The 27,969-nt window shown below is 35.5% G+C and overlaps 5 protein-coding genes across 6 annotated transcripts; all 5 read right to left on the minus strand.

Moving 5' to 3' along the window:
• Positions 1 to 3,792: 3,792 nt before the first annotated feature.
• On the minus strand, positions 3,793 to 5,533 carry LOC148205403 (putative caffeoyl-CoA O-methyltransferase At4g26220). Its single transcript, XM_088110653.1, has 5 exons — positions 5,447 to 5,533; positions 5,291 to 5,370; positions 4,715 to 4,859; positions 4,505 to 4,636; positions 3,793 to 4,303 (listed from the first exon to the last, which is right to left on the minus strand). The coding sequence occupies exons 1-5, from the start codon at positions 5,489 to 5,491 to the stop codon at positions 4,013 to 4,015; spliced, it is 693 nt and encodes a 230-aa protein (XP_087966779.1). The 5' UTR covers positions 5,492 to 5,533; the 3' UTR covers positions 3,793 to 4,012.
• A 3,315-nt stretch (positions 5,534 to 8,848) lies between these two features.
• On the minus strand, positions 8,849 to 10,831 carry LOC148205404 (putative caffeoyl-CoA O-methyltransferase At4g26220). The gene is made up of 3 exons (XM_088110661.1): positions 9,669 to 10,831; positions 9,459 to 9,590; positions 8,849 to 9,238 (listed from the first exon to the last, which is right to left on the minus strand). Exons 1-3 carry the CDS (start codon positions 9,804 to 9,806, stop codon positions 8,948 to 8,950), a joined length of 561 nt encoding a protein of 186 aa, XP_087966787.1. The 5' UTR covers positions 9,807 to 10,831; the 3' UTR covers positions 8,849 to 8,947.
• A 4,901-nt stretch (positions 10,832 to 15,732) lies between these two features.
• LOC148205405 (putative caffeoyl-CoA O-methyltransferase At4g26220) lies at positions 15,733 to 17,420 on the minus strand. The gene is made up of 5 exons (XM_088110667.1): positions 17,299 to 17,420; positions 17,147 to 17,226; positions 16,905 to 17,049; positions 16,688 to 16,819; positions 15,733 to 16,152 (listed from the first exon to the last, which is right to left on the minus strand). The coding sequence occupies exons 1-5, from the start codon at positions 17,365 to 17,367 to the stop codon at positions 15,862 to 15,864; spliced, it is 717 nt and encodes a 238-aa protein (XP_087966793.1). The 5' UTR covers positions 17,368 to 17,420; the 3' UTR covers positions 15,733 to 15,861.
• Positions 17,421 to 17,921: 501 nt separating this feature from the next.
• LOC148205406 (uncharacterized) lies at positions 17,922 to 21,114 on the minus strand. Its single transcript, XM_088104458.1, has 6 exons — positions 21,110 to 21,114; positions 20,543 to 20,675; positions 19,715 to 19,818; positions 19,020 to 19,191; positions 18,678 to 18,936; positions 17,922 to 18,592 (listed from the first exon to the last, which is right to left on the minus strand). The coding sequence occupies exons 1-6, from the start codon at positions 21,112 to 21,114 to the stop codon at positions 17,922 to 17,924; spliced, it is 1,344 nt and encodes a 447-aa protein (XP_087960584.1).
• Positions 21,115 to 23,927: 2,813 nt separating this feature from the next.
• On the minus strand, positions 23,928 to 27,969 carry LOC124823228 (uncharacterized). Of its 2 annotated transcripts, XM_047295407.2 has the most exons (4): positions 27,821 to 27,889; positions 27,635 to 27,705; positions 26,985 to 27,195; positions 23,928 to 24,386 (listed from the first exon to the last, which is right to left on the minus strand). In XM_047295407.2, exons 3-4 carry the CDS (start codon positions 27,164 to 27,166, stop codon positions 24,200 to 24,202), a joined length of 369 nt encoding a protein of 122 aa, XP_047151363.1. In that variant the 5' UTR covers positions 27,167 to 27,195; positions 27,635 to 27,705; positions 27,821 to 27,889; the 3' UTR covers positions 23,928 to 24,199. The 2 variants fall into 2 exon arrangements, with proteins under 2 accessions (XP_047151363.1, XP_047151371.1); XM_047295415.2 differs by lacking the exon at positions 27,635 to 27,705 and having other exon boundaries at positions 27,821 to 27,969.

Raw genomic sequence — 27,969 nt, forward strand, 5'->3', positions numbered from 1 at the left:
TGAGTCCAAGGACTGTGGGGTGACCCCTCATCAGTTGGAGGAGCAAGCTCTACAAGGGATTTGTTGACCAAAAAACCATACAAGTGAATTTAAGGGTCATTACTGGTTGGGAGGTTATGTTTGATGACCCCAAGAAGTGGGGAAGAAGTCATTCTTACTGAGGGGACCAAGTTGGACAAGTGCAAAGCTAATCTGTAGAAAAAACATTGTCGAAATCGTTTACAGTGGCCTCGTAAACGATTACACGAGAGAAATCACTGTTTTGTACAGAAAGTTGAACTGAAGTAGTCAGTTGTAGTGTCCTGGGTGATCATTGGCAAAAACTGTTAATTTAAAGCACAAGTCCACTTGTATTTACTTGGTGTTGGTGTTTGACTGGTGGTAGAGGGTGATAGGTGATGGGAGGTGACCCCAAGAAGTGGGAAAGAAGCCATTCTTACTGAAGGGACCAAGTTGGACAAGTGCAGACCCAATCTGCAAAAAAAACACTATGGTAATCGTTTACAGTATCCTTGTAATCGATTACAGTGTCAAAAAAGGTGTAAACTTGATTTCTAAGGCATAATTTGAAAGGTCTTTGAGTATAGATTCCAACAAAACAAGAATCAACTCATTTGGAGTTCGGTGGAGAAAGTTATGAGCAAAAGAACAAGCAAAGGTCAGAGTTGGCAAAAATATATGAAACGCTAACTTGAAAGAATAAACTGTACCAACTCAGATGTCCAAAAATTACAAATTAGTAGTCATTGGAAAGATTTTTGAGTCTAGTTTCTAATAAAAAAAGAATCACATCATTTGGAGGTCGGTGGGAAAAGTTATCAGTAAAATAGCCAGCAAAGGTCAAAGTTGACAGCATGTTATCTCACCCAAGTTGCTCATCTCATAAACATTGTTTTTTTCCTTCATCATGGGGTGCCAAAACATCACTTCCCACCACTGAAACACCAGGACCAGCATAAGAAAAGTGCAAAAGTGCTTAAAACTCACCTTTTTGGCCAATGGTGACCCCAGTTCACGTGACTGAGTACCTGTGTTGGACTTTCTGTACAAAATCCAGTTTTGTCTCGGGTAATCGTTTATAGTGTCCTTGTAATCGATTACAGTGTCAAAAAAGGTGTAAACTTGATTTCTAAGGCATAATTTGAAAGGTCTTTGAGTATAGATTCCAACAAAACAAGAATCAACTCATTTGGAGTTCGGTGGAGAAAGTTATGAGCAAAAGAACAAGCAAAGGTCAGAGTTGTCAAAAATATATGGAATGCTAACTTGAAAGAATAAACTGTACCAACTCAGATGTCCAAAAAATACAAATTAGTAGTCATTGGAAAGATTTTTGAGTCTAGTTTCTAATAAAAAAAGAATCACATCATTTGGAGGTCGGTGGGAAAAGTTATCAGTAAAATAGCCAGCAAAGGTCAAAGTTGACAGCATGTTATCTCACCCAAGTTGCTCATCTCATAAACATTGTTTTTTTCCTCCATCATGGGGTGCCAAAACATCACTTCCCACCATTGAAACACCAGGACCAGCCTAAGAAAAGTGCAAAAGTGCTTAAAACTCACCTTTTTGGCCAATGGTGACCCTAGTTCACGTGACTGAGTACCTGTGTTGGACTTTCTGTACAAAATCCAGTTTTGTCTCGGGTAATCGTTTACAGTGTCCTTGTAATCGATTACAGTGTCAAAAAAGGTGTAAACTTGATTTCTAAGGCATAATTTGAAAGGTCTTTGAGTATAGATTCCAACAAAACAAGAATCAACTCATTTGGAGTTCGGTGGAGAAAGTTATGAGCAAAAGAACAAGCAAAGGTGAGAGTTGGCAAAAATATATGAAACGCTAACTTGAAAGAATAAACTGTATCAACTCAAATGTCCAAAAAATACAAATTAGTAGTCATTGGAAAGATTTTTGAGTCTAGTTTCTAATAAAAAAGAATCACATCATTTGGAGGTCGGTGGGAAAAGTTATCAGTAAAATAGCCAGAAAAGGTCAAAGTTGACAGCATGTTATCTCACCCAAGTTGCTCATCTCATAAACATTGTTTTTTTCCTCCATCATGGGGTGCCAAAACATCACTTCCCACCACTGAAACACCAGGACCAGCCTATGAAAAGTGCAAAAGTGCTTAAAACTCACCTTTTTGGCCAATGGTGACCCTAGTTCACCTGACTGAGTACCTGTGTTGGACTTTCTGTACAAAATTCAGTTTTGTCTCGGGTAATCGTTTACAGGGATTCTGTAAACGATTACCAGACCCTTTTTTCAACACCCTCACTCATCCCTTGCAGAGGTTGCTCCTCCAACTGATGAGGGGTCACCCCACACTCCTTGGACACACATCACATCACCAACCACCCTCTCCCACCACTGAAACACCTGGACCAGCCTCAGACAGGTGCAGAACTGCCTAAAACTGAGCTTTTTTTCCAATGGTGACCCCTGTTCACCTGGCTGAGTACCTGTGTTGGACTTTATGTACAAAATCCAATTTTCTCTCGGGTAATCGTTTACCAGGATTCTGTAAACGATTACCAGACCATTTTTTCAACACTCTGACTCATCCCTTGCACTACTTCGTCCCCCTACTCATGGGTCACTCCACACTTCTTGCGTTTACATCAATGACCAACACCCATCTCCCCACTCAGAATTTGATCAACTCCTTCCCATTAATTACCATTAATTTTACTGAAAATGGTCTCGTACTTTTCAAATTCTTATTATAATGCTGCGTTCATTTTTCAATCACTACTTTTGTCATTATAAGTGAGATTAACACAAAGTAAAAATGATAGAGCGAGAGAGCGAGACAACGACAGCGAAGATGGAAGCTTCGAAGACGAACGACAGAGCGAGAGAGCGAGACACAATATGGAAGGGTTGAACGAACTTCTTTCCCACCCGAAACCGCCCAAACCCAATTCTTTAAATTTTAACGAGAGAGCGAGAGAGCAAGAGAGCAAGAGAGCGAGAGAGCGAGAGAGCGAGAGAGCGAGAGAGCGAGAGAGCGAGAGAGCGACAAGGGTTGAACGAACGTCTTTCCCACCCTAAACCGCGAAACCCAATTCTTCAAATTTTAACCTCGAAATCCCAAAATACCCCTCGCCCCGTAACCCTTTCTCTGTTTTATTTTCAATTTATTTGGCCAATCAAGAGCTGACACGTGGCATTGTTAAATCTGTGTCAAAATTTCGTTGTCCAAATAACATTTTCCAATAAGAAATACCTCTGCTAGTGAAAATTTCAGCTCCAGATTTCTAAGTATTACCTTGTTCTAATATTTCATGGAAGACAGTGAACATCGGCATCATTCATATTACTAGTTAGATATGAAAATTTCAAAATAGTAGGTTTATTGATATTTTAATTTTAGATGTGTGCAGAAACATTTGTGATATGTGTGGCAGTTCATTTGTAAAGTATGTAAATTTTCAATTGTAACGTTCGATCTTTGCGTAGCAGTTGTAAATTCCTTCTATCCTTGCCCTTACATTGTTACGTATATAATAACATTATTAATTTTTTATCTACGAAAATTAGTGATAGGTTGTTGGTTATGTGTAGCTTTGAACAACTCAATTTAATTTCTGAAGAAAGTCACTGTATAGAGGTTTCAAAATTATATTCGGTAGATGTTTTTAGCTATTTTGTGTATTAGTGTTTCATCTTATAATCTTGAGAAATTCAATGGCTAGTTTTTCTTGTGAGATTGAAGTGTCCTCGATGTTGTTTTTGGACTAAATTAGGTATCCACCTTATTTCTGCGATACCAAACTTGACGTTCCATTGTAGGCCAAGAATCACACATTTTATTTTATTAATAGTAAACAGCAACACTCGGTGATTCACATTACAGTCAAATAACCCCACAGTTTGAGGCAAATCAATTTTAACCACCCACAGGAAAAGCAGAATGAAAAACCAAAAACACAGTACATTAAGTTCACTTGGATCACAGCACGAAACATTCGGAAATGGTGTTTATTGAGCACGAAACATTTGGGAATGGCGTTCATTCAGCACGCCTGCAAATAGTGAAGCCATCACCGATTGAAACAACAGAAATTTCAACACGAGAATCATCTGCAATTGCTTTGTTGAAAGCTACAACAGCCTGCCTGTATTTTCTTTTGGGTATTGGAACATCCTCTTCAGGCCAGGCAACAGTTCCACCCCAGAGGGTATTATCATAGATTATTAACCCACCAATCTTCACCAGTTTAAGAAGCCGTTCGTGGTAATTCCAGTAGTTATCTTTATCAGCATCAACGAAGGCAAAGTCAAAACTATCCTTATTTGAATCCTGTAACAGAAGAAACAGAACCAAAATATCAAACAAAAACTAACTATAAAGTAAAAGGAGTTAGATACTCTTACGTACAAGGGAGAAAGAAACAAAAGAAAAAACAAAAACTAGGGTCTTAATTTATTATAGACAATTTTCTGTCTCGTAATATGACATTGTTATGTCAGTAACATGACAGCAACACAGAATCATACTCACGTCTTCTAATAGTTTATCAAGAACAGGTAGAGCTGGAGACTGAATGAAGTCGATCTTGTGCTCTACACCAGCCTTCTTAATGAATGGTAGTCCTATCTCATAAGCTTCTCTATCTGGATCCAGGGCTATAATCTACACCACACAGACAATGGAGTTGGTGACATAAAACAGACATATTAAACGTACCAAATAACAAAGAAAAGTGCAAACCTTTCCATCATCTGGAATGGTTAGTGCAGTGAGGAGAAGAGAGTATCCTGTAAAAACTCCCACTTCAATGGTCTTTTTAGCATTCAACAGCTTCAAGAGAAAGGCCATTAGCTGACCCGCATCAGGATCAGCGCCCATAAATCCCCTGCAGAGTGAAAATGGTATAACACAAACAGTTTCCTGATGTTGGATATGGTAACTAAATTAAAGAAACAAAGCCCTTTAATGTTTACTAGTTGAGCACAGACACTGCTAACACAAATATTCAGATGAATGAAAAACTCTAGGTGGATCCTGAGAATGGGGACCACGATCAACACAATAACCACACCACAAATTCATTAAAACGATGTAGAAGCTAAAAACAAGAAACATAAAAGAAGCAAATCTACAAGATGCAATGTAAAAGCAAATAGGTTATAATTCTAACTAAGCCTCGTACCAAAAACTGAAACTTATAGCAGTCTTTCGAGTTTCAACCAAGACCTTAACTTAACTATGATAGCAAACTTTGTCTTTGTTGATTTTAATAATGTTAACATGTCTTGAGACAGAATTGTGGCAGAGAATAATTACCAAGGGTGTGTTGCGGTGACATTCCTTAGCTCTTTGAGAGTCTCGGCTTCTCGAGGGTAAACACTAGTCTCCAGTATATACTGCCACAACATTGTTGGATTGAATAATTTATGAAAATGAAACCTAGGAAAAGTACTGTTTGAACGACAAACCTACTTTGGTCAACTTCTCGCTCTGCAGTATTATTGGATTAGAGGACATTGCTCTATGCTCTGCTAAGCCTCTGTTTCTCTTTGTTTTTTTGTGTTGGACATACAATGCGTCCCTCGTTTCGGCCATTATAAAAGAAGTGAAGCGGAGGTTGCACGTTGCAACCCCCACTCCTTCATCTGTTCAACAAACAATCAAGGGGGAGTGAATATGTCTTGTATGATTCCAAACACCTTTTTCCTTTTATGTGGGTATTTTGAAGTTCTAAATTTTACCAAATTTTTCAATAACTAAACTTTCTTAAAAAGTTAAAATTGCTGTCACCTTCAGGTTTATTTCATGTTTCTTCTTCGAGGGAAGCCAGTACCCGATTAAGGTACCAATTACATTACAAAATTTTGTTTTAGCCGATGATGTCTTAGAGGATGGAAAGTACTGTATCAACGTTTTTTTATAACAATGATGTGAGAAGTTACTCATCCTTATGCATGTCACTGTTATCACCATAACCACCGGAGGTCGTTGTTCTCCTTCCCTTTCGCAGTCATTGGACGACGCCAAGAGTAACACCATGGCAGCAATAAACAACCACTTTTTCATTTATGGACTCTAATATGTTAATAACTTTTTATAATTTTTTGAAATATGTTATTACCTTATATGTTATTGTTTGAATTTATTTTAAAAAAATATTTCAAACAGATTAATCACGAGGTAAGAATTGTAAAAAAGATATCAAAAAAAATTATTAAAAAAATATTTTCCTTCATTTCTTTAACAAAGTTATTAAAAGAAATTGTTAAAAATATATTTTCCTTCATTTATTTAACTCTTGATTGTGGTAGCTTTTGTTTATTTTTCTTAAAGAATACGTGACTGACAAAAAATCGATTCCGGAAAGGGGGAAAAGTTGACCGGAAAAAATAGATTCTGATAGAAAAAATACATATTTCGGTGTTTCTGGAAGAGATAAATCATTATTCAAAAAATAAATTTCGGAAGTCAGCTTTTGAAACAGATTTCCAAAAAAATCAGAAATATATTTTCCTTTTCCAGAAACAAAATTCCGAAATACATTTTCTATTTCCGGATTGCATTTTCGAGAAGTAAGTTTCAAATAAGGGCAAAAGCGGGAATGTCACTTTCAAATAAGGGTAAAAGCGAAAATTCAATAAATTGACAGGTGTTTTCTTTTTCCAAAAGATTATCCAAAGATAATTATTTTCTTTGCGGTAAATGTGTCTATAGTATTAGTATATACATTCTTTGACTTAAAGAAGAATTTTAACTTACAATAAAAAAATATTATTTTGATAAAAAAATTAAAATTTCATGAGTAGTTGAATTAGTGAAAAATATAAACTTTTAAATTTTATTTTAAAAGGGAAAATTTTAAAATTTTCATGTTTTTTACTTTATATATTTAGTTTTCATATTTTCTCTTCGGCTTAATTTTAGTTTGGGAGATTAAAATATAATTAAGATGATTACTTTTTAATTAATTCGATCATGTTTTCTTATTAATATTGATAAATTTATTCTTTATATAAATTGTTATGATTTTTTTTTCAAAATAAGAAAAAAATAGGAGAAGAAAGTTGACTTTTCTATATGAGAGGGGTATATTTATTAAGTGTATGGATTATTTTTGCTTTCCTGTTACATGTTTAAAGGGGTGCATGAAAAGTAGAATGAGAAGTGTACATTTTAGTCTTTTACTTTTTTTTTTGGGCATTGAATGGTGTAGATTCTACTAAAGAAAAGAAAAGTGAGAAGAGGGAAATTTGGAGTTTGGTTTAAATACTGGAACCGTTAAGATAACTTAAGTTTTATATATATATATATATATATATATATATATATATATATATATATATATATATATATATATATTATATATATATATATATATATATATAAATAGTAGAATTATTAAGTTTGGCAATTGATTTATCTCTTGACCGGCACAAAATTTAATTATATAATACTATAATAAAAGTAGTTTGCTGTTTTTTTAGCGAGTATTTATAAGTTAAGAGATGACACAGATGATTTTCATAATTTAATATAAGGAATTATTATGTATAAATAAAATAATAAAAGTTGAATATTTTTGTGTTGTAGTGGTATTTTATAAAAGTCGTAGTAATTTTATATGTCTTTGTAAGTCGTAATATTTTTATAAGATGTTGTGGTCTTATATATGAAGTCGTAATATTTGATATGGTGTAGTAAAACCTTGTGTTTGATGAGTTAATGTATAGTATTGAGACTATGTATGAAAAGTATTGAGCTTGTGTTATAAGTATTGTGATTGGTGAGCAATGCATATTGTTGAGACTATGTATATTTTGAGAATAATAAGATAGATCTTATGATTTGTGGAGGAACGTGTGATGATGAGATGGTGTATGGAATTGAAATGTGAACATGAAACTATGTCATTTTCCTCATACTGTTGTTGTTTGTGTGAGCTTTTCGTATTACGCTACGATAAGGATGTTAACTCTCGTATAGAGACAAAGATTCGAGTGTCACTTCCTTTTGCGTAAGGAGGTGAATGTCTTGTCCAAAAGGCTTGAAAAGTCAGGAAGTTAGGTCCAAAGTTGCGATGGAGGACGACTCGAATCGTCCTGTTTTGCGTAACAGGTTGGGACGACAAAGTACAAGGAAATGACATTGGTTTATGAATGGAGTGATTGTGATATTATTTATGAGTGGAGATATGTTACCATGACTAGTTATGGTTTGTGTTTCATGTTGTTTTACTATGTTGCATGCTATGATGTTATTTCTGGTTGCTCACCCTTGCATGTTGTGATTGTGGTTTCCATCTACAATGATCGTACTTGTACAAGAGTAGATGGTCTTGCAGATAAGACCGGATCGAAGTAGCTTACCCAAGTTGGAATCTTTGTTTTGGGAATTTAGTATTTTGTATTTAAAAGTTTTAAAACTTGGTATTTTTTTATGTAAAAGTGATATTCTAAAGACTTCAAGCGATGTTTATAATTATGTTTAGTTTTTGCATTTCAATAGAATAAAGTTTGATCATTTTTAATGAATATTTTATGGAAAGGTTATGTTCTAAAAAAGAAAAATTACACCGTGACATCTCAAAAATCGGTATATTACAATATACTAAAAATTTATCGGCCAACGCTAGCCAAATTATCTGTTGACATATGTGAATTAGACATTATTTTTACCTAAGCCAGTCATAATTATTGTTTTGGTTAATGTTTATATTGATTTTTTTTATTATTAACATGAACGTTAGCTTGTTTCAATTTTATTAAATGTTGATTACAAATGTTTTTAGTCATTAAATAGTATTATTTGATATTTAAATATTTTTTTAATTAAATGGTAATTTCGGTTAAATAAGAAACCCCACAGTTTGAGGAAATCAATTTTAACCACCCACAGAAAAAGCAGAATGAAAAACCAAAAACATGGTACATTAAGTTAACTTGGATCATAGTACGAAACATTCGAAAATGGTGTTCATTGAGCACGCCTGCAAATAGTGAAGCCATCACCAATTGAAACAGCAGAAATTTCAACACGAGAATCATCTGCAATTGCTTTGTTGAAAGCTACAACAGCCTGCCTGTTTTTTCTTTTGGGTATTGGAACATCCTCTTCAGGCCAGACAACAGTTCCACCCCAGAGGGTGTTATCATAGATTATTAACCCACCAATCTTCACCAGTTTAAGAAGCCGCTCGTGGTAATTCCAGTAGTTATCTTTATCAGCATCAACGAAGGCAAACTCAAAACTATCCTTATTTGAATCCTGTAACAGAACAAACAGAACCAAAATGTCAAACAGAAACTAACTATAAAGTAAAAGGAGTTAGATCCTCTTACGTACAAGGAAGAAAGAAACAAAAGAAAAAAACAAATAACTAGACTTTACAAATAACTAGGGTCTTAATTTATTATACATAATTTTCTGTCTCGTAATATGACATTGTTATGTCAGTAACATGACAGCAACACAGAATCATACTCACGTCTTCTAATAGTTTATCAAGAACAGGTAGAGCCGGAGACTGAATGAAGTCGATCTTGTGCTCTACACCAGCCTTCTTAATGAATGGTAATCCTATCTCATAAGCTTCCCTATCTGGATCCAGGGCTATAATCTACACCACACAGACAATGGAGTTGGTGACACAAAACAGACATATTAAACGTACCAAATAACAAAGAAAAGTGCAAACCTTTCCATCATCTGGAATGGTTAGTGCAGTGAGGAGAAGAGAGTATCCTGTAAAAACTCCCACTTCAATTGTCTTTTTAGCATTCAACAGCTTCAAGAGCAAGGCCATTAGCTGACCCGCATCAGGATCAGCGCCCATAAATCCCCTGCAGAGTGAAAATGGTAACTAAATTTATGAAACAAAGCCCTTTATTGTTTACTAGTTGAGCACAGACATTGCTACCGCAAATATTCAGATGAGTGAAAAACTCTAGGTAGATCCTGAGAATGGGGACCACGATCAACACAATAACCACACCACAAATTCATTAAAACGATGTAGAAGCTAAAAACAAGAAACATAAAAAAGAAGCAGATCTACAAGATGCAATGTAAAAGTAAACAGGTTATAATTCTGACTATGCAGAGACCGAACGGTCTTAAATGTGGAGGCCGAATGGCCGAGATCATGCTGAGGCCGAACGGCCAAGGATTGGTTGAGGCCGAACGGCCGAGACAATGCTGAGGCCGAACGGCCAAGGATTGGTTGATTCCGAACGGCCGAGACGATGCTGAGACCGTACGTTCTTAAATATGTGGAGGCCGAATGGCCGAGAGTCTGACGAGGCTGGACGGCTCAATGTTGACGGCAGATTTGGCCAAGTACCCAAGGTCGACCGGCCTAATGGTAGAGATGGAATCCGTAGGCGGAACGAGCGGACGGTTGGGGACGGACGTCTCGGTAATTCTGGACGAACGATCTAAAGTTCGAAGCCGGACGGTCGAGCCTTGCCAAATTTGACCGCGCACCTAAGGCCGAACGGCCTGGAGATAATGGCCGAACACGTACCTTGGAGGCCGAGTGACCGGACGGTTGGTTCCGAGGCCGAACGTCCAAACATTTGGTTTGTGGTCGAACGGTATGCGAGCGCTCTTTGATCCGGAAGGACGAGCGCTATCGTAAGCTGGCTGGCCAGTCGCTTGCTGAGTCCAAGTGGGCGATCGCCCTTAGAGGCCGAATGGCCGAGGTATGTTGCGCCCGAAGTGCCGAGAGATATGGAGGCCGAACGGCCGATGTATGTTGAGGCCGACTGGCCGAGACATTTTGATGCCGAACGGCCGAGGATATGTTTAGGCCGAACGGCCAAATTAGGCTAAGCACCTGGGCCGAAAGTCTAATTGGTATAATTTAGAATACGTACCTTGGCGGCCAAATGGCCGGACTGCGGATGTCAAATTTAGATAAGGTTGAGGCCGGACGGTTAACACTTGAGGTCGGACGGCCGAGAATGGGGGCCGATTGCTCATATCTCGTGGTCACCACTGGGTAACTGAAGTCACACGGCCCCACGGTGGGCGCCAAATGTTTCGACTGGATCGGTGGGGACCCTGTAAAAACACACAAACTTACTGTCGAAGACGAACGGGCGAGCGGCGAAGATACATGGACCGGGCGGACACTGCTGAATCCTACGAACCGGAGCGGGCGGCACCAAGATGGACGATCGCTGTTCCACGCTCCAAACCGGGCGGACGTCCTCCAATCCAGACGCTCTCTCTTTGCTCCAAGCCGGGCGGACGTCCTCCAATCCGGACGCTCGCTCTCTACTCCAAGCCGGGCGGACGTCCTCCAATCCGGACGCTCGCTCCACGCTCCAAACCGGGCGGACGTCCTCCTCTCCTGGCGGATGGTCCTTCGTTCTCTGCTCCAAGCTGGACGGGCGTCCTTCCGTACTTAGCGCTGCTCCACACTCCCAGTTGGGGAGGGGCCGGGTACCTGCTAAAGGCACTCCGACGCTCAAGTCAGTAATATGACAGAGCGATTGTGATGCGTGTATGCATCGTTATTCAAGTTAGTCTAGAGTTCATACCTGAGACCTTTAGTTATAGTGAATTGTAATGGGCTTTTACCTTTTGGGGGCCTGGGAACGGCCCAATAATGCCTTAATCTTTATTTAGGACTTTAACGTGTCATTAGCATTTAACCGTGTAATCAGCAAAGTGCGTCGGTTGGGAATGATGGTCGGTCAGGGATGTTACCCTGGGTGGGCGTCCAGCTCTTGGGCGGACGTCAAATCCTTGGGCGGACGTCCAGCTCTTGGGCGAACGTCCACTCCTTGGGCGGACGTCCAGCTCTTGGGCGGACGTCCAATCCTTGGGCGGACGTCCAATCCTTGGGCGAATGCCCAATCCTTGGCGAACGTCATGCTCTTGGGCGAACGTCTCTATTTGGGCGGACGTCCAGCTCTTGGGCGAACGTCCACTCCTTGGGCGGACGTCCAATCCATTTCGAACGGCCTGCTCTTGGGCGAACGTCTCATTTTGGGCGGACGTCCAGCTCTTGGGCGAACGTCCACTCCTTGGGCGGACGTCCAGCTCTTGGGCGGACGTCCAATCCTTGGGCTGACGTCGAATCCTTGGGCGAATGCCCAATCCTTGGCGAACGTCCTGCTCTTGGGCGAACGTCTCATTTTGGGCGGACGTCCAGCTCTTGGGCGAACGTCCACTCCTTGGGCTGGCGTCCAATCTTTGGGCGAACATGCATTTACTAGATGGCTGGGCGCTCGGTCTATGCCGGGAGGTCTTACTAGATGGCTGGGCGCTCGGTCTATGCCGGGAGGTCTTATTAGTACACTAAACTTTCTTAAAAAGTTAAAATTGGTGTCACCTTCAGGTTTATTTCATGTTTCTTCTTCGAGGGAAGCCAGTACCCGATTAAGGTGCCAATTACATTACAAAATTTTTGTTTTAGCCGATGATGTTATTAGAGGATGGAGACTACTCTATCAACCTTTTTTTATAACAATGATGTGAGAAGTTACTCATCCTCATGCATGTCACTGTTATCACCATAACCACCAGAGGTCGTTGTTCTCCTTCCCTTTCGCAATCATTGGATGCCGCCGCAAGGAACACCATGATAGCAACAGCAACCCACGTTTTCAACACAGCTACCACAATGACATATGTTAGTTTGAACCAATCCTCTGGATGAAACGGCACGACAGCTCCCCCATGAGCAAGACGAACAACACTGATGATTCAATGACATTGCCACTTCCTAAGCCAACGAAAAAACGACACAACCTCACAACCAAGCTTTCTCACCCAACCCCAATCCACACAGTACCAACACTTCTACAATGGGGGACCACACACAACACCCATAATGGGGGACAACAACAAACAGAGATAATAGTTTATGGGGGACCACAACAAAAGCAAACACACACACGAAGCAAACACACACACCAAAGCAACCATAAACCCAACGAAAGCAATGTACACGTACCTTCGAATGGACCTTCGAATGGAACCCACTTCGCACTTCGAAATCACCAAACGCTTCCAAATCACCAAACGCGTTCTTCTTTCAAAAGCCCCAATTGCGATTTTTCACCCTTCCTCAACTCAGAAACACTCTATATCAAATATCTCAAATGCCCTAATTATTTTTCGTTCACAAATACAAATACCCTAAATGAATTCTGATTTTAATTTCCCCAATTCAATAACCTATTTCCATGTTCTCAAATATATCATTGCCACGTCATTACCACTACTGTGACTCAGTTGCCACGTTTTACTTCTCTAGTGCCAAATAATCAGACACTTAACAGAGTTAGTGTGTATTTAACGGAGATGACTACATTGACACAAATTTTTTCAATGTTTGGATTCAATTGACACTTTTACACCACGTGAGGATGACAATGAAACTTTTTTAAAAATGAGGATGAATTTGACACAATTCAACCAAACTGGGGACAAAGGAAGCAATTAAACCCTTTTATTTATTTTTGTTAGAGTACCTTATCCACTTTTACGTTTATTTAACATAGAATAGAATTTAAAAGTAAAAATGATCTTAAAAAATATTAAATTTTCTATTTTTCCAAAAAGATAAAAAATAAATAAAGATAAAATTAAAATATTTAAGTGTTTTAAATAATATTTTTCTTTTTATCAAAAGATTAGAGAAGAAAAAAAAAGATGACGGGAAATAATGATAAAATAAAAATATATTTAAAAAAAATAATTATATTTTAATAATTTTTTGACAATAAATTATGTGTTATTATTATATTGCTTTGTATATTTTAAACCATTAATCACAAGTTATAAAAAAATTATTCAAAGAATTGTTAAAAAAACATTTTTTTCGAAAAAATATTCAAGAAGAGATAAGTTATTATTCCGAAAATAAATCTCTGAAGTCATCTTTTGAAAAAGATTTCCAGAAAAAAAAATCAGGAATATATTTTCTTTTTCCATAAACAAAATTTTTCCTAAATACATTTTCTATTTCCGGATTGCATTTTCGAGAAGTTTAAAAGTAGGACAAAAGCGGGAATGTCACTTTCAAATAAGGGTAAAAGTGAAAATTCAATAAATTGACAAGTGTTTTCTTTTTCCAAAAGATTATCCAAAGATAATTATTTTCTGTACGGTAAATGTGTTTATAGTATTAGTATATACATTCTTTGACCTTAAAGAAGGATTTTAACTTACAATAAAAAATATTATTTTGATCAAAAAATTAAAATTTCATGAGTAATTGAATTAGTGAAAAATATAAAATATAAAATTTTATTTAAAAAGAACAAATTTAAAAAATTTCATGTCTTTACTTTATATATTTAGTTTTCATATTTTCTCTTAATTTTAGTTTGGGAGATTAAAATATAATTAAGATGATTACTTTTTAATTAATTCGATCACGTTTTTTTATTAATATCGATAAAATTTATTTTTTATATAAATTGTTATGATTTTTTTTTGCAAATTAGTTTATTTCTTACTTGATATACTAAGAATTTATTGGCCAAAGCTAGCAAAATTATCTGTTGACATATGTGAATTAATTTTTTTTACCTAAGCCAGTCATAATTATTGTTTTGGTTAATTTTTATATTGATTTTTTTATTATTATTAACAAGAACGTTAGCTTGTTTCAATTTTATTAAATGTTGACTACAAATGTTTTTAGTCATTAAATAGTATTATTTGATATTTAAATATATTTTTTTAATTAAATGGTAATTGAAATACTCGGTTAAATAAGACAATTTAAATTGAATAAATTAGAATTGATTTATCCAAAAATAATAATTTCAAATAATATTAATTCAAATCGAATGGATTTGGATGTCTAATATATTAAAAACAAATATATCCATACACAAGTTAGAATTTGGTTGGCTATCACATGTGATTTATATTTATATGTTTCATATGTTTAGTTAAACAAATATTTATAGGTGATATTCAATTGTTTAGAGACATTGAGTTTTCTCAGTATATAATACCGATAATTAGTTCAACATATTGATAGTTATATACCTATAATAATTTCTAGGTTTGCATATATGCATTTATACATTTTATAAGTGTTTTATAAGTTGTTTATCTTTATATTTGATTTTTTTTTCTTAATTAGTAATTTAGGTTTGATTTATTTTGGTCTCTTTATTATTTTTAGATTTAATTTGTCTTTCAATTTTTTTAAGAAGGTTTAATTTGATAATTTTCATTAATGTCGTATTCATACATGTTATGTCAATTTATAAAATTTTTAATTTTTTTAATTTAAAAAAAAACATAAAGTACTACATGTTTAGTTATGGTTGTGTGAAAATAACATTAACACATCACACTATCATTATCTAATAGGTGACATTCTATATTTTTTTAATTAAAAATAAATAAATAATTTAAAAAAAATTTTAACATTTCCAAGAAAGGAAAGTGAATGAAATTTACCTTTTTAAGAAAAAAACTCACTTTTCTATGTCCATTAGTATTACAAATAACATAAATACCTCGTTTGTCATAATCTCATCATTACGTTTTGAAAATTAATCATTATAAAAAGTGTGGGTCGTGTTCATTTTTTATCCCACATAAAAAGTTTATACTTTGTCTATTCTTTAACAACATAATTCTTTTGGAAAATGTTTTTCTAATAATTTTTTTACAAGATTTTTTAGGGTGTGGTTTGTGATTCGTTCATTTTAAATATATCCATAAAAAAGTAAAACATATTTCAGTATCAAAAAATTATTAAAAAAATTATTAACATGATGCAATTTCTTTTATAATAATTCAGATAAAGAGATGGAATAATTAAAGTTTATGGTTGATACAAATTGTGAGTGAGATTGCATTGAGAAGTGTGTTAATTATTGGTTTAGACGGCAGTGTTGAGACGAGAATCAAGCAATACGCCTGCAGAAAATGACTCCATCACCGATTGAAACAAAAGCAATTTGAACACGACAATCCTTTGAAATTGCTTCGTTGAAAGCAAGCGATAACAGTCTCCACTCTTGTTTATCCTTCGAAACTGCCTTTTCAGGCAAGGCAACAGTTCCTCCCCACAGTGCGTTATCATATGCAACTATTCCACCAATCTTCACCAATCTCATAACTCTCTCGTGGTAATTCCAGTAATTCTTCTTGTCAGCATCAATGAACGCAAAGTCAAAACTCCCCTCATTTTCACCCTGCACAAAATTCCGGAATTGAGAGTAAATGTAAGTCTAAGTTTCACGTATTATATTAGGAAGTATATTATAAGCCTAACTTAATCACAGAAAATCCGCGTAAATTTCGCTAGAAAAGGTTTCAATTATGACACTCATACCGTATTAGAAAGTGAATTTTAAACCTAATTCAACCACACAAAATCAACTTGTATGATGAAGTTTGCACCCCATTTATATATTATAATTTAGCGTTATTTTTAGTCGATACGAGACTTCCAACCTTACATTGGATAAAAATGAAAAGCTGAAGACCGTGTAAAGACGAAGAATCATTAATTTATTTTTTTCAAATTTTTAATAAAAGTTTAAATGTGAGTCTAAGTTTCAATGTTAGATAAAAATAAGAAAATTGAACATCATAATGAAAACCTATTAATCTATTTTATTAAGGATTTGAAAAGAAAGTAACGTGGATTCATATTTTATTAATATTGTATTTATCTGATAATGATAATGATGTAAATGCAAATGCAAGTGGATATGCATAGCTTACATCTTCTAAGAGCTTATCAAGAACTGGTAAAGCTGGAGACTCTATGAAGTCAATCTTGTGTTCAACACCAGCCCTTTTAATGAATGGTAGCCCTATCTCATAAGCTTTTCTGTCTGGATCCACCGCTATAATCTACAGCAGCAACCACATAATAAATGAATATGGAGCTAACAACATAACACACATGGCACATAACAAGCAGTATATATATACTAACTTTTCCATCATCTGGAATTGTGAGTGCAGTGAGGAGAAGAGAGTATCCAGTAAAAACTCCAACTTCTATTGTCTTTTTAGCATTCGAAACCTTCAAGAGCATGGCCATTAGCTGACCCGCATCAGGTGCAGCACCCATGAAACCCCTTAAGAATCAAAATCACATTACATATGTCAGAATTTGTTGTCAATGATATGCTTATTAGGTATAGAAGTGATATTCAGGTAACAAAGAACAATTACATGGGATGCTTTGCAGTTGCATTTCTTAGCTCTTTGAGGGTCTCTGCTTCTCGTGGATAAACGCCAGTCTCCAATATATACTGCCACAAGAAAACTGAACTTAAACAGTAGTATAAAATATAAACAAAAATTTAAAAAAAAAATCATTTTACCTTTAGTAATCCCTCACTCTGCAATATAACTGTATTTGCGAACACTTTTGGCTCAGATATGTTCTCCATTTCTCAGTAAACTCTTAGCACAGCATATTAATTATTTTGGGCTATTCCACCGTTCTTTAATAGTTAATAACGGTAGGAATGTATTATAAGTTTTTTTAGTTAATATCAGTTGCTTCTTTATAATCTTTCAGACAAAGAATGCTTCATTTAGTTCTTGATCACCATCTTTTCATGCTCTTCAGAGACATTTTCTTGGGTACACATAAGAAAAATTAATGGGTAGTTTCAACATGATTCCAACTAGTTTCAACATAATATATATATATATATATATATATATATATATATATATATATATATATATATATTATGATGCTCGAATATTTAGTATGATTCAACATGGGAAATTATACCATACACTATAGGTAAATAATGAGTTTCTCGTCACCACTACTCATTAAACCAAATGTAATGAGATAAGAGTCTAACCACGTAAGACTGATATCATTTTTTATCCAAAACTTTAAGATAATGAATTAATGGATCTTCGATCTTATTTGGTGTTTTACTTTTTATTTTATTTGACGTGGGATTTAGACTAACTTGAAATTCTATTAAAGATGTTTCTTACAATCAGGTAACTTTGGATGAACATGTGGTACCTTCTCCTTTGAGGGAATATCCTTATCACAATTTAATGGTTTAGAAGTCTCTTCCTTATCTGGTATCATTGCAGTTTTTGAAGGATGCGCAAGAATGACTGAATTTTGTTCAGAAACTCCATCCTCAGAATCACTAGTATCACAATCTAAGTATGCATCTGAGCCACTTCCGCTTGATTCCTTGTTTGCTTCACCCTGCACTTTCTGGTAAGGCTTCACCACATTATCATCACCATTCATGAAATGTTCATTGTGTGGTCCTACCAGGCTATTTTGTTCTCTTACATTAATCTCAAAAGCGCTTCTTCGGAATGTGCTAGCAGCATAACCAGCAGAAAGATGTTTGGTAGAATGAAAAGCATATTCTAGAGATAATTCAGCTCTAAACCCTCCTCTACAAGAACTCTGCCATTCACCTGAACACTGCCTTGTTAACTTTTCACGGTTGGAAAGTTCAGCCGCTGCTCTTGCAGCCATGCTTGCACGTTCTGCAGATTCTGCAGCTGCCTGTGCAGCAGTTGCAGCATCCTTGAATTCCATCTCCCAGTTATGTCTATCCTTTTGAAAAGCACTCGTGCTTTCACAACACAAGTTTCCAAAATCCACTTCCTGATTTCTAGTACCTGTAACAAATTAAACAACCACGAATATTCACCTACGCAATTACCATCTTACTATGTTTCGCACAAAGTGATTAAAAGAAGTTACCTGAAGAGTTTAGTTTTCCATTCTTCTCACAGAAACTTCTAGACTTATCTTGCATTTCTTTAAGTTGACAAGAAGCATGTAAACTAGGATGTTCTTCTTCATCACCCACAAGTGGAACACGAAGTAAATCGTGAGACAATTTCTCATCATTTTCTTCTAAAGACGGTTGCCATTTGACATTATATTCCTCTGCAATTTCAATCAGTATTCTGATTTTGGTTGGACCGTCTGGTGCTCTGGGAGACAATTTCTCAACCAACTGAACCACAATACTAAATTAGAAAGAAAAGAATTGATAAGAGATGATTTTCAACATGATAAGAAAGAGTAAGAGAGACTTGCCAAACGATTCACACCACATTCAGAGCGTAATTCAACAGCTGCTGAGACAAACTCTTTTCCATACTTAGCCGTAAAATGCTTCTTCACATCCACAAGCTCAGGTATATCCGAACATCTTGGGGACGCAAATATTACACTCGAAATCGCTTCCTTCAAATCCATGGGGCAGTTTCTAGAGGGAAAGAATAGAAAGATAGTAAGAATGTATGATCACAGTGAACTTTCTACATAACATCAACACTTTCACAAAGAAACTCTCCCATGCAGTGTTCCCTTTAAATGTCATGATATATTCTTTGAAAAACTTAAATTTTTACATTTATTTTTTATATTTATTTGATACTATTTTTAATTATTTTTTACTCTTTTTTTTTAAATACAAAAATTTATATTTTTAAACTTATTTTTGTACCAAATAAACGTAAAAGTGTGTAAATGATATCATTATTTATACATAAGTATCTTCATGCATAAAAGTTTTTTTTTATGAAAAATATTAATGATTTTTAGGAAGAACTGAAATTATTCCCAACTTAAAATTTTAATCCAAAAGTTTAAAAGAATAAATTTATAGTTTTTGTTTTTCTAAAAAATTATATTTTTTCATTTTTATCCTATATAAAATTTAAAATGATAAAAATATAATAGGAAAGTATAAAAAGATATTATAAAGTTATTTGGTGAAATTTACAGACTTTTGTGATTCAATCACTGGCAAACGTGCTGTAATCAGTTCACAGTATATCTTAATAAGATCGTATGCTCCCATGGTCTTCTCTTCCATCACCACATATTCAACCTGAAAACACGTAAAGGAGAAGTTCATAAATAATTAAAAGAAAAGAAAAGCAAAAGATATATGGAGAATAACCTTTTCTTATTTATTCTTTACAAGTTATTTTTTATTTTTTCTATTTTTACCAATAATACGTTAACATATTCCAATAAATAATTATTTAAATTTTTTATATTATCTAACTCTGTATTTAAATATTATATTATAATTATATATAATTATGACACTAAAATATAATTATATAAATAAATTATTTTTTAAAATATAATAATAACTAATTAATTTTCTTAACACAGATTTAAAAAAAAAAAAAACAACTCGTACATATACACAAATATAAGACTAGATTTAAGAGAAATGTATTGATAAACTACACTTTAATTATACTTCAAAAGAAAATAATCATAATACATATGAATGAATACTAAAATTCAAATGTCTGAACATTTTAACATCAGTAACCGGATTAATTAAAACAAAGATGAGAAAATACAAAATTGCATGAGAAAAAAACATATATTAAAAATGAACATTATTAATTATCCTTTTAATTTCTTAACTTTCATGTAAATTTATATTGGTCATAATCTTTGTACTGATTTCATCTCTGTCATCATATAATAAATTATTTAACATTTATTTATAAAATTAAAAGTTTTTAACATGAAAATTTAGAAACTGAAATTGAAATTAAAAATAAACAGAGAAGATGATAGTGATTAATTACCTTGACTCTGGCAGCATGGTTGTGGCCAGAGCGAAGAAAGTGAGCCAATTCTTTCCGGAGCTTCCTCACATGCAATTCGCTCTTGTTCTTCAAAAGATTCAACCGTGAAACCGCAAGCTTCAATGCCGTTTTGCTGCATCATCACAAATCAAACTCAAATCAACATAATCTTCTTCTATAATCAAACACTGCACAAACATCATAAATTTTCTACCATTTTTTCGACTTGAAATGCGTAAACATAGCTTCTACGACACTGTTGCTGTTTGTTTGTACCAAGTAAATTTTATTTCACTGTTTTAACGGACCTTTGCGTAAATATATAACGGTAAGAAACTTAGAGGGGTTATTGTAAAATAATCAGAGAATACGACCTTATATGTAAACCAATTGCTGTAAGAAGTTATTCTTATTTAATTGCATATAAAGCTTGGTTTGACAATTGTGAGCATTAGATTGAAGTAGCATTATACCTTATGACAGTCGAAGAGAGCTACAACACTCAATTATGAATATTGTATTGTTAGTGTTGTTGCTTGAGTCACAAAAAAAAAGACTGTTTATTACCTCATTTTTCACTCCCAAATTTCATATATTAACCTCTCACAGTTTCAGTCAAGGAATCATTTTACCATTAAGACTAAATATTCCGAGTTCATCTTCTCTGGACAGTTCTCATGACATTCGAACACCATGAAAAAGTAGCCATTGTCACAGTAAATTTTCTATTGGTTATGCTAAAGATGTTTTTTTTAAGAAAAGAATATAATGAATGTTCAAGATATAATTATCAAAAGAATTATTTTTAACACATCTCCTTATACATTATTTTATATTAACTAATATTCATTACAAGTTATAAAAAAAATGAAAGTCTGTCGTCCTATTTAATAAATCTTATTCAAAATTTTAACCAATAATGAATGTATTTAAAATGTTAAAAAACATTGCTATCTATACTTCTGAAATAGAATATACTTTAGGATGGTAAGTTGAAACATTTATATTTATTTAACATGTTTGTACTAGGTCCGCCCGGCATATGCCAAGCGCCCAACCATTCAGTGACGTCCCCCCAAGATTGGACGTCCGCCCAAAGATGGCATTCAGGACTAGCGTCCAGCCATTTGGACGTCCGCCCAAGATGGCGTGCCCGTCAAAGATGACGAGCGTCCAGCCATTTGGACGTCCGCCCAAGATGGCGTGCCCGTCCAAGATGACGAGCGTCCGCCAAGCATAAGAGGAGCGTCAAACCATTCAAGAGGGGACGTTCGTCCAAAATGGAACGCCCGTCCAAGATGGCGAGCGTCCAGCCATTTAGACGTCCGCCCAAGATGGCGTGCCCGTCCAAGATGACGAGCGTCCACCCGGCATAGGACGAGCGTCAAACCATTCAAGAGGGGACGTTCGTCTAAGATGGAACGCCCGTCCAAGATGGCGAGCGTCCAGCCAACCAAGACAGAACGTATGTACCAGGGAGTGCCGAACGTCACCTAAAGGGCAGGGGCTAAATGCCCATCCGCCCAACCGGATAGAACCTCTGTTTGTAAGAGAAACTTTGAAAAACTCACATGGAATTCTATCACCACAAGATGATTATTCAAAATCCTACGTACACTACGTGCACTAGGACTTGGGGGGCTTATGTCCCAGGGGGTGCCGGACGCCGTACGGAAGGACGCCCACATAGACGGCGCCATATGTACTGATAGTGGACGTCTACCCAAAGTAGAACGTCCGCCCAAGACCTGACGCCCGCGCAAGGTAAAATGTCCGCCCCGGAAGCTGGACCGAACGAGCGGCCAACCATTTAAGAAGTGGACGTCCGCCCAAGGTTGGCGTTGGTCGCCCAATAATCCGGACGTCCGCCAAACAGTCTGGACCGAGCGTCCTCAGGAACCGGACGTCCGTCCAAGGACGTCCGTCGTCCGCCAGTCCGCCCAGGAATCTGGACCGAACGAGCGGCCAACCATTTAAGAGGTGGACATCCGTCCAAGGACGTCCGCCCAAGGGTGGCGCGTCCGCCCAATAATCTGGACCGAACGTCCAGCCATTCCAGAATCAGGCGTCCGCCCAAGTTGGGACGTTCGCCCAAGAATCAGGTACGCATTCATGAACCGGACGCCCGCCCAACCGCCACCTCACTTTATTGATTACACGGTTATACGCTAATGACACATTAGAGTCCTTAATGAAGATTAAGGTATTATTGGGCCGTTTCCGTGTCCATCACGAGACCGTCCGCTCGGTCTGCATCAGCTGGAGAGAAAGTGTCCGCCCGTCTTCAGCATTGTCCGCCCGGTCTACGGATCTTCGACAAGAAAGTTTATGTTTTGACAAGGTCCGCTCGGATCCAGTCGAAACAATGTTTTTTTTTAAAGAGAAGGTGAGAAATAATGTGTTAAAATATTTTTTTTCTATACTGAATTGACTTTTACAGTTGGCTGTTTCGGAAGTGGAGAAAAAAGTGATATAAAATAAGAACAAAATAAACATAAAAAAACACGAAAAAAAGAGAAATAAAAAATTAATAATATGAAAAATAAAATAAGATAATTCATACGTTTAACTTTCTCTACAAAAGATGTAAAAGTACATCATAATATTTTATTAATATTTATGATATTTGTAAAGATATAATATTATATAATTATATTTTATTACAGTAAATTAATATTAAAATAATAAATAACTATATTTAATGTGTAAATTTGCAGCAATATCTTTTCTACCCCGTCAACAGATCATTTTGATATGGATCAAGCTTATTACAAAAGAAAAACAATGAAAAAAGTTGCCATTGAAGTAACGTTGAGCTTTCTAACATTCTCCGACCAAAGTCTTTCTATTAATTATAATCTGCTAAAAACTATAAAATTCCGAATACCAATAAACAAAAAATAAATTTTTTACTTTTAATACATTTCAACAAATAAAAAAAAACGAAAGACAAAAGATATCAATTATAGGACATAAACTTTCACTCTCGTTTATTTGATTGGAATAAACAACTACTTAATTTTTATATAACTTAATTAAGTTTTAAAATTCATAATAAATTTAGAAATTTTCAACAAAATCTTTAATAAAATCTTATTATTTATTATAAAATTTTAAAATAATATACTACGACAACTTAACAAGATAAGATCATAATCGCGTCAACCACTTAATACCAGTTAATAAAAAATTAAACAGTACCAAGAATTCAAATGAAAAAAATATAAATTTATTAAATAGCATCATAAAAATTTGTTCGGAACCATAAAAATTTATTAATAACTCAATTAAAAGTTTCAAAATTTATCAGACTTCCAGCTTAATTAAATCTTTTTTTTTTAAATAAAAAAGCATGACAAAAATAATTAAAAGACTTGCAGGAGTATATCATCAATTCATCATTGTGGAATACCATCACTAGCTTTCCAACAGTACAAGAGAACAACGCATGTTTCGTCCCCCCGCTTTCAACTACAAGGGGTTATTGAGGCTTATGAAAACTAAACCCTAGTTTTTCAACCTTTCTCCCAAAACAAAATAATTCAGAATAACAAAAATTGCCTTGTAGAATAATCCACACAATGTATGAATGATCAGAGAAATTGACTTTAAGAGTATATAAGCACTGATAAAATCTACACTTTCAAGTGGTTTTTGTCAGACATAGTAACCGGTGAAAGTAAATCCCCTTCCAACAATCTCACCAGCGCAAAACCATGCAAAGCATTCCAGGCCAAACAAAGCAGCAATACCTGCATCTTCCACCTTTAGGTCCTTCCTGTTCTTCCACAAATTCTTGGCATAATCAAGTTCCTTCCAGAATGACTCTGTACGACCCGGAATACTGCAAAAGATTTGAAGAGTTATATGTAGCAGCGAGGGCACCCAAAATTAAATTGGCATACAACAGACTTTACTACATAGAGACAATACAGTATGCAGAACAGGTTTCCGGAGTTCATTATATCATTGTTTTGCTAATTCACCGAAGATCGTGATCAAAACTAGCATAATTAGAAACACACGACAGATTTGAAACCAATATTGAAGTGAGCCACATAAGCATTGGCATTCACAAATAGATGACAGAGATAGAGAGGCAGCATTGGCTCAGTAGTACCTAGCAGAAGTGGGCTTCAGCACAAAAACTACAAACAGATGTGGGAAGAAATTGAAGAGCTAAGGTTATTTTATATCAGAATTGTAAACACGATGACTACACCAATTAACAAGAAATTCTAGACTTAAAAACTATAGGTTCTCATAATGAAAAGCACATTATGAGCTGCTAAATTCAATGCATACAGTTGAACCATGCTATGATGGATTACAGGAAAAATTAAATTAATTATTTGATGCAACGAGACTTAATTTCAAATATATGCATGTCTTGCTACTTGGATGTGGATAAATAATTTTTAAAGTGTAGTAAATAATTAATGTATTATGTTCAATGCTAATTGTACACGCATACTGATGCAAAGAGCTATAGTTTGGTATATCTGGCAAGCAAATGAAGCCCGTGAAAGTCAGAAATTAGGGATTCAGGTTATTATAGGAAGTCCAAAAGTTAGTCAAAAGTAAATAACATGGTATCTAAAGACTTAAGAGTCCGGTTGGTTCTAGAGTCCTACAGGATTTTAGTTTGTACTTCTAAAGCATCCATAACAATATTCACTAAAGCATACACAGAATATATTTCTGGCATTTCTTTCCAACACCAGATCAGAACTTTGATTACACTAAATTCTGTCCATGGACTCTTCCACGCAAACACTTGTCTCCAATACGTCCAATACTAATTCTAGAGTCTATGGTATGAACAGATTCGTGGGCTGAATCAAACTAAACTTCAGTTCCAAGAAAGGATTAATGTTAATTACATGATCACCTGTTCATTTATAGAGTCCACTTCATTTTTCAAGTACCAATTTTGCCCTTCTCCCCTGACTCATGTCCCTGGTTACAATCAACCTTTCATGCCACATACCAGGTGAACTTTCCCAATATAAGGCCAATTAATGGATGGGCTAACGTATTTAGTGTGTTTGGCTCAGCATATTTTAGAAGAAGAATTGCTAAATTATAGCCTGAACCCTTAATAAGTCTACAGTGGCAACATTGTTAAAATCACAAGTATACTTGGATACTCGTGTGATCCTACAAGTTTGGGGGATGCAGCAAGCTGATGCACACGAGGATCAGAAGAGGTGTGGACTGTAGCCGGATCACTCAGTTGCTCATGAAATCATGAGGTGCATCACATTGGTCCAATTTGTTTGAGCAGATGAGGTTTGAGAGTTAAAATGGCCCATTTGTTGGCTGAAAGACTCGACCCAACCAAAAATAGAAGTCCAATTCGCATGGCCCTTTTGTTCTGCTAGGGTTCCCACCCATTCACAAATCAGAAGAAAAATAAACTACTCTCAACAGTGTGCGCACTTTGAGACTGACATTGTTGTCAAGCAACTGTCATCAATAACAATTGAAGCACTGTACCTTCCAATTGATGCTAGCTTCACCATTGATGGCCATCACAGCACTCACAACCATTGTCACCAATGCTGCCTTCGTCCTTGGCAGTCTGCTTTGTATTGTTTCCTTAATACTTTCCTTTGCTCTTGCAATAGTGTGATGTTATGAATTGTGAACCTATTTATAGTTGTTATGTATTGAATCTTAATACTTAAGACTTATTATGTGTTGTTATATTGCCTATATTCTTTTTAATGCATGCATGGATATATGAATATAGTTTTTCATAGACTTGAAACTCTTATGAGTTGAGTTACAATACTCCCTCAAATCCTCTTGGGATCCTTGAGTTTGACAACATTGCATAGGAACCACATCAGACTGTTGTTTGTAACAAATATGAACAAGAATCTGTCTTATCCCTTTACCATCAAAAATGAAAACAATCTCCCATTCCATAACATCTCCCACGATCAAGGACATGAAGGAGGACCCATTTACTTACTTTATAAATCAGAAGAGAGTAGAAGACTTTCCCATATACAACTTCGAGACATTAACTAGAACTTTGGTCTCACAGCCAGTTCCAAATCCAGGTAAAGCAGAAATAGTGTTAGCCATCATAAAAATAGTCGATATCCCAAACATGGATATCCCAACATGGATATTTGATGTAATTTAGGGGATTGATGACTGAAAGCTTATATCTCAGTCAATAAGTAACTCTGGCGAAAGAGGGACAAGCCAACATAATACAGCAGTACAAAGTATGTTAAAGCCTTGCATCCACGTCATTCATACAGACTTCTCTGGTCTATGGCCAATAGAAAAGACTAGAAGCATCCATTTGTTTTAAAGTTTCCAAAAGACAATTTGCAATCAAAAAAAGACAATTAGAAATTTTCACACAATAAATCCATCCATACACATTATTTGAGGGGAAAGGGGGAGTTGGAGAACATATAACCTTGCAAGGCGGGTGTAGAACAATTGTTTCGATAGCAGGTTGCATTTTTCTACAGTCGGAGGCTCCTGAATGTATTGCTTATTCTGTTCCAACAATTGCCTGTAGTAGTTAGATCCATGTTTGGATACAAATTGAGATGCTTGACATGCTTTGGACTGCAACTGGTGCAACTTTGACGCCATCAAGTCTGCAAACTAGGTACAACAAAACCCTAGACCAAAGGGGAAAGATCATATTAGAATAAGACAGAGTCAAAAAGTGTTTAAGCAGAAGTTTATCAAACTATCATAATTTCTTCAACTCACATTGACAATAGTCAGAACAAAAAGAAAATTAACAGCTAAAGGCATATTCTTAAAGCAACATCTAGAACACATCACGGCCTTCGACGCTAACAGTTACTACCTCATCCATTTCATTTCTACATTATGAGCAATTGGCTTAGCAGGTGATGTTTTATGAGTAACTAAAAAGGGATTAAGATGGAGTTATGCATTGATATCAAATGAAAAGAACTTCAATTAAATGAATAAAATAGGGTTCTAGGTGTCATGTCAGAACCCAAAATTATCAACCATTTCACACTACAATCACATAAATAAATAAAAAATAAATAAAATTAGGCAATATAAGCAAAAACAAAACGCAACTGAAGTAACTATTGAAAATGAAAGAGATGATAGTGTGAGAGAAGAAGATCGGGAAGAGGAGAGAACGAGATCTGCAGGGAAAATGAAAAGGACAAAGGGTGGATGAATCATAGTATCTGAGGTGAATGCAGAAATCAGAAATGAGAATAAGAAGAAGAATAAGAGAGAAGAGGCTAAGAGTGTTACCTTGTGAGCAGAAGCAATGCAGTGATCTCTTTCACTTTGTCTCTTCACTCTTAACCTTGTGTTGTGCTGTGCCTTCTTTCTTTTTTGTCCCTTACAATCTTCACTTTCGTCTGGGCTTTTTCTGGGCCACGAGAGATACAACCCAAGTA

Source organism: Vigna umbellata, chromosome 1 (assembly GCF_029865625.1).
Source record: "Vigna umbellata cultivar VRB3 chromosome 1, Vumbellata_1.0, whole genome shotgun sequence".
Taxonomy (NCBI): Eukaryota; Viridiplantae; Streptophyta; class Magnoliopsida; order Fabales; family Fabaceae; genus Vigna; species Vigna umbellata.

What these genes read in the sequence shown, in the direction of transcription:
- LOC148205406 (XM_088104458.1), bottom strand. An exon ending in ACCATGCTGCCAGAGTCAAG is followed by an intron (nt 19,819 to 20,542) that starts GTAATTAATCAC and finishes ACGTGTTTTCAG; the next exon opens with GTTGAATATGTGGTGATGGA. An exon ending in CCAGTGATTGAATCACAAAA is followed by an intron (nt 19,192 to 19,714) that starts GTCTGTAAATTT and finishes CTTTCCCTCTAG; the next exon opens with AAACTGCCCCATGGATTTGA.
- LOC148205405 (XM_088110667.1), bottom strand. Translation starts at nt 17,367, where the DNA reads ATGGAGAACATATCTGAGCCAAAAGTGTTCGCAAATACAGTTATATTG. An exon ending in AGAGTGAGGGATTACTAAAG is followed by an intron (nt 17,227 to 17,298) that starts GTAAAATGATTT and finishes TTCTTGTGGCAG; the next exon opens with TATATATTGGAGACTGGCGT. An exon ending in CAATTCCAGATGATGGAAAA is followed by an intron (nt 16,820 to 16,904) that starts GTTAGTATATAT and finishes TTGCTGCTGTAG; the next exon opens with ATTATAGCGGTGGATCCAGA.
- LOC148205404 (XM_088110661.1), bottom strand. Translation starts at nt 9,806, where the DNA reads ATGGGCGCTGATCCTGATGCGGGTCAGCTAATGGCCTTGCTCTTGAAG. An exon ending in CCATTCCAGATGATGGAAAG is followed by an intron (nt 9,591 to 9,668) that starts GTTTGCACTTTT and finishes TGTGTGGTGTAG; the next exon opens with ATTATAGCCCTGGATCCAGA. An exon ending in TTGATAAACTATTAGAAGAC is followed by an intron (nt 9,239 to 9,458) that starts GTGAGTATGATT and finishes GTTCTGTTACAG; the next exon opens with GATTCAAATAAGGATAGTTT.
- LOC124823228 (XM_047295415.2), bottom strand. Translation starts at nt 27,166, where the DNA reads ATGGCGTCAAAGTTGCACCAGTTGCAGTCCAAAGCATGTCAAGCATCT. An exon ending in TTCTACACCCGCCTTGCAAG is followed by an intron (nt 24,387 to 26,984) that starts GTTATATGTTCT and finishes AATCTTTTGCAG; the next exon opens with TATTCCGGGTCGTACAGAGT.
- LOC148205403 (XM_088110653.1), bottom strand. Translation starts at nt 5,491, where the DNA reads ATGTCCTCTAATCCAATAATACTGCAGAGCGAGAAGTTGACCAAA. An exon ending in AGAGCGAGAAGTTGACCAAA is followed by an intron (nt 5,371 to 5,446) that starts GTAGGTTTGTCG and finishes ATGTTGTGGCAG; the next exon opens with TATATACTGGAGACTAGTGT. An exon ending in TTGATAAACTATTAGAAGAC is followed by an intron (nt 4,304 to 4,504) that starts GTGAGTATGATT and finishes CTTCTGTTACAG; the next exon opens with GATTCAAATAAGGATAGTTT.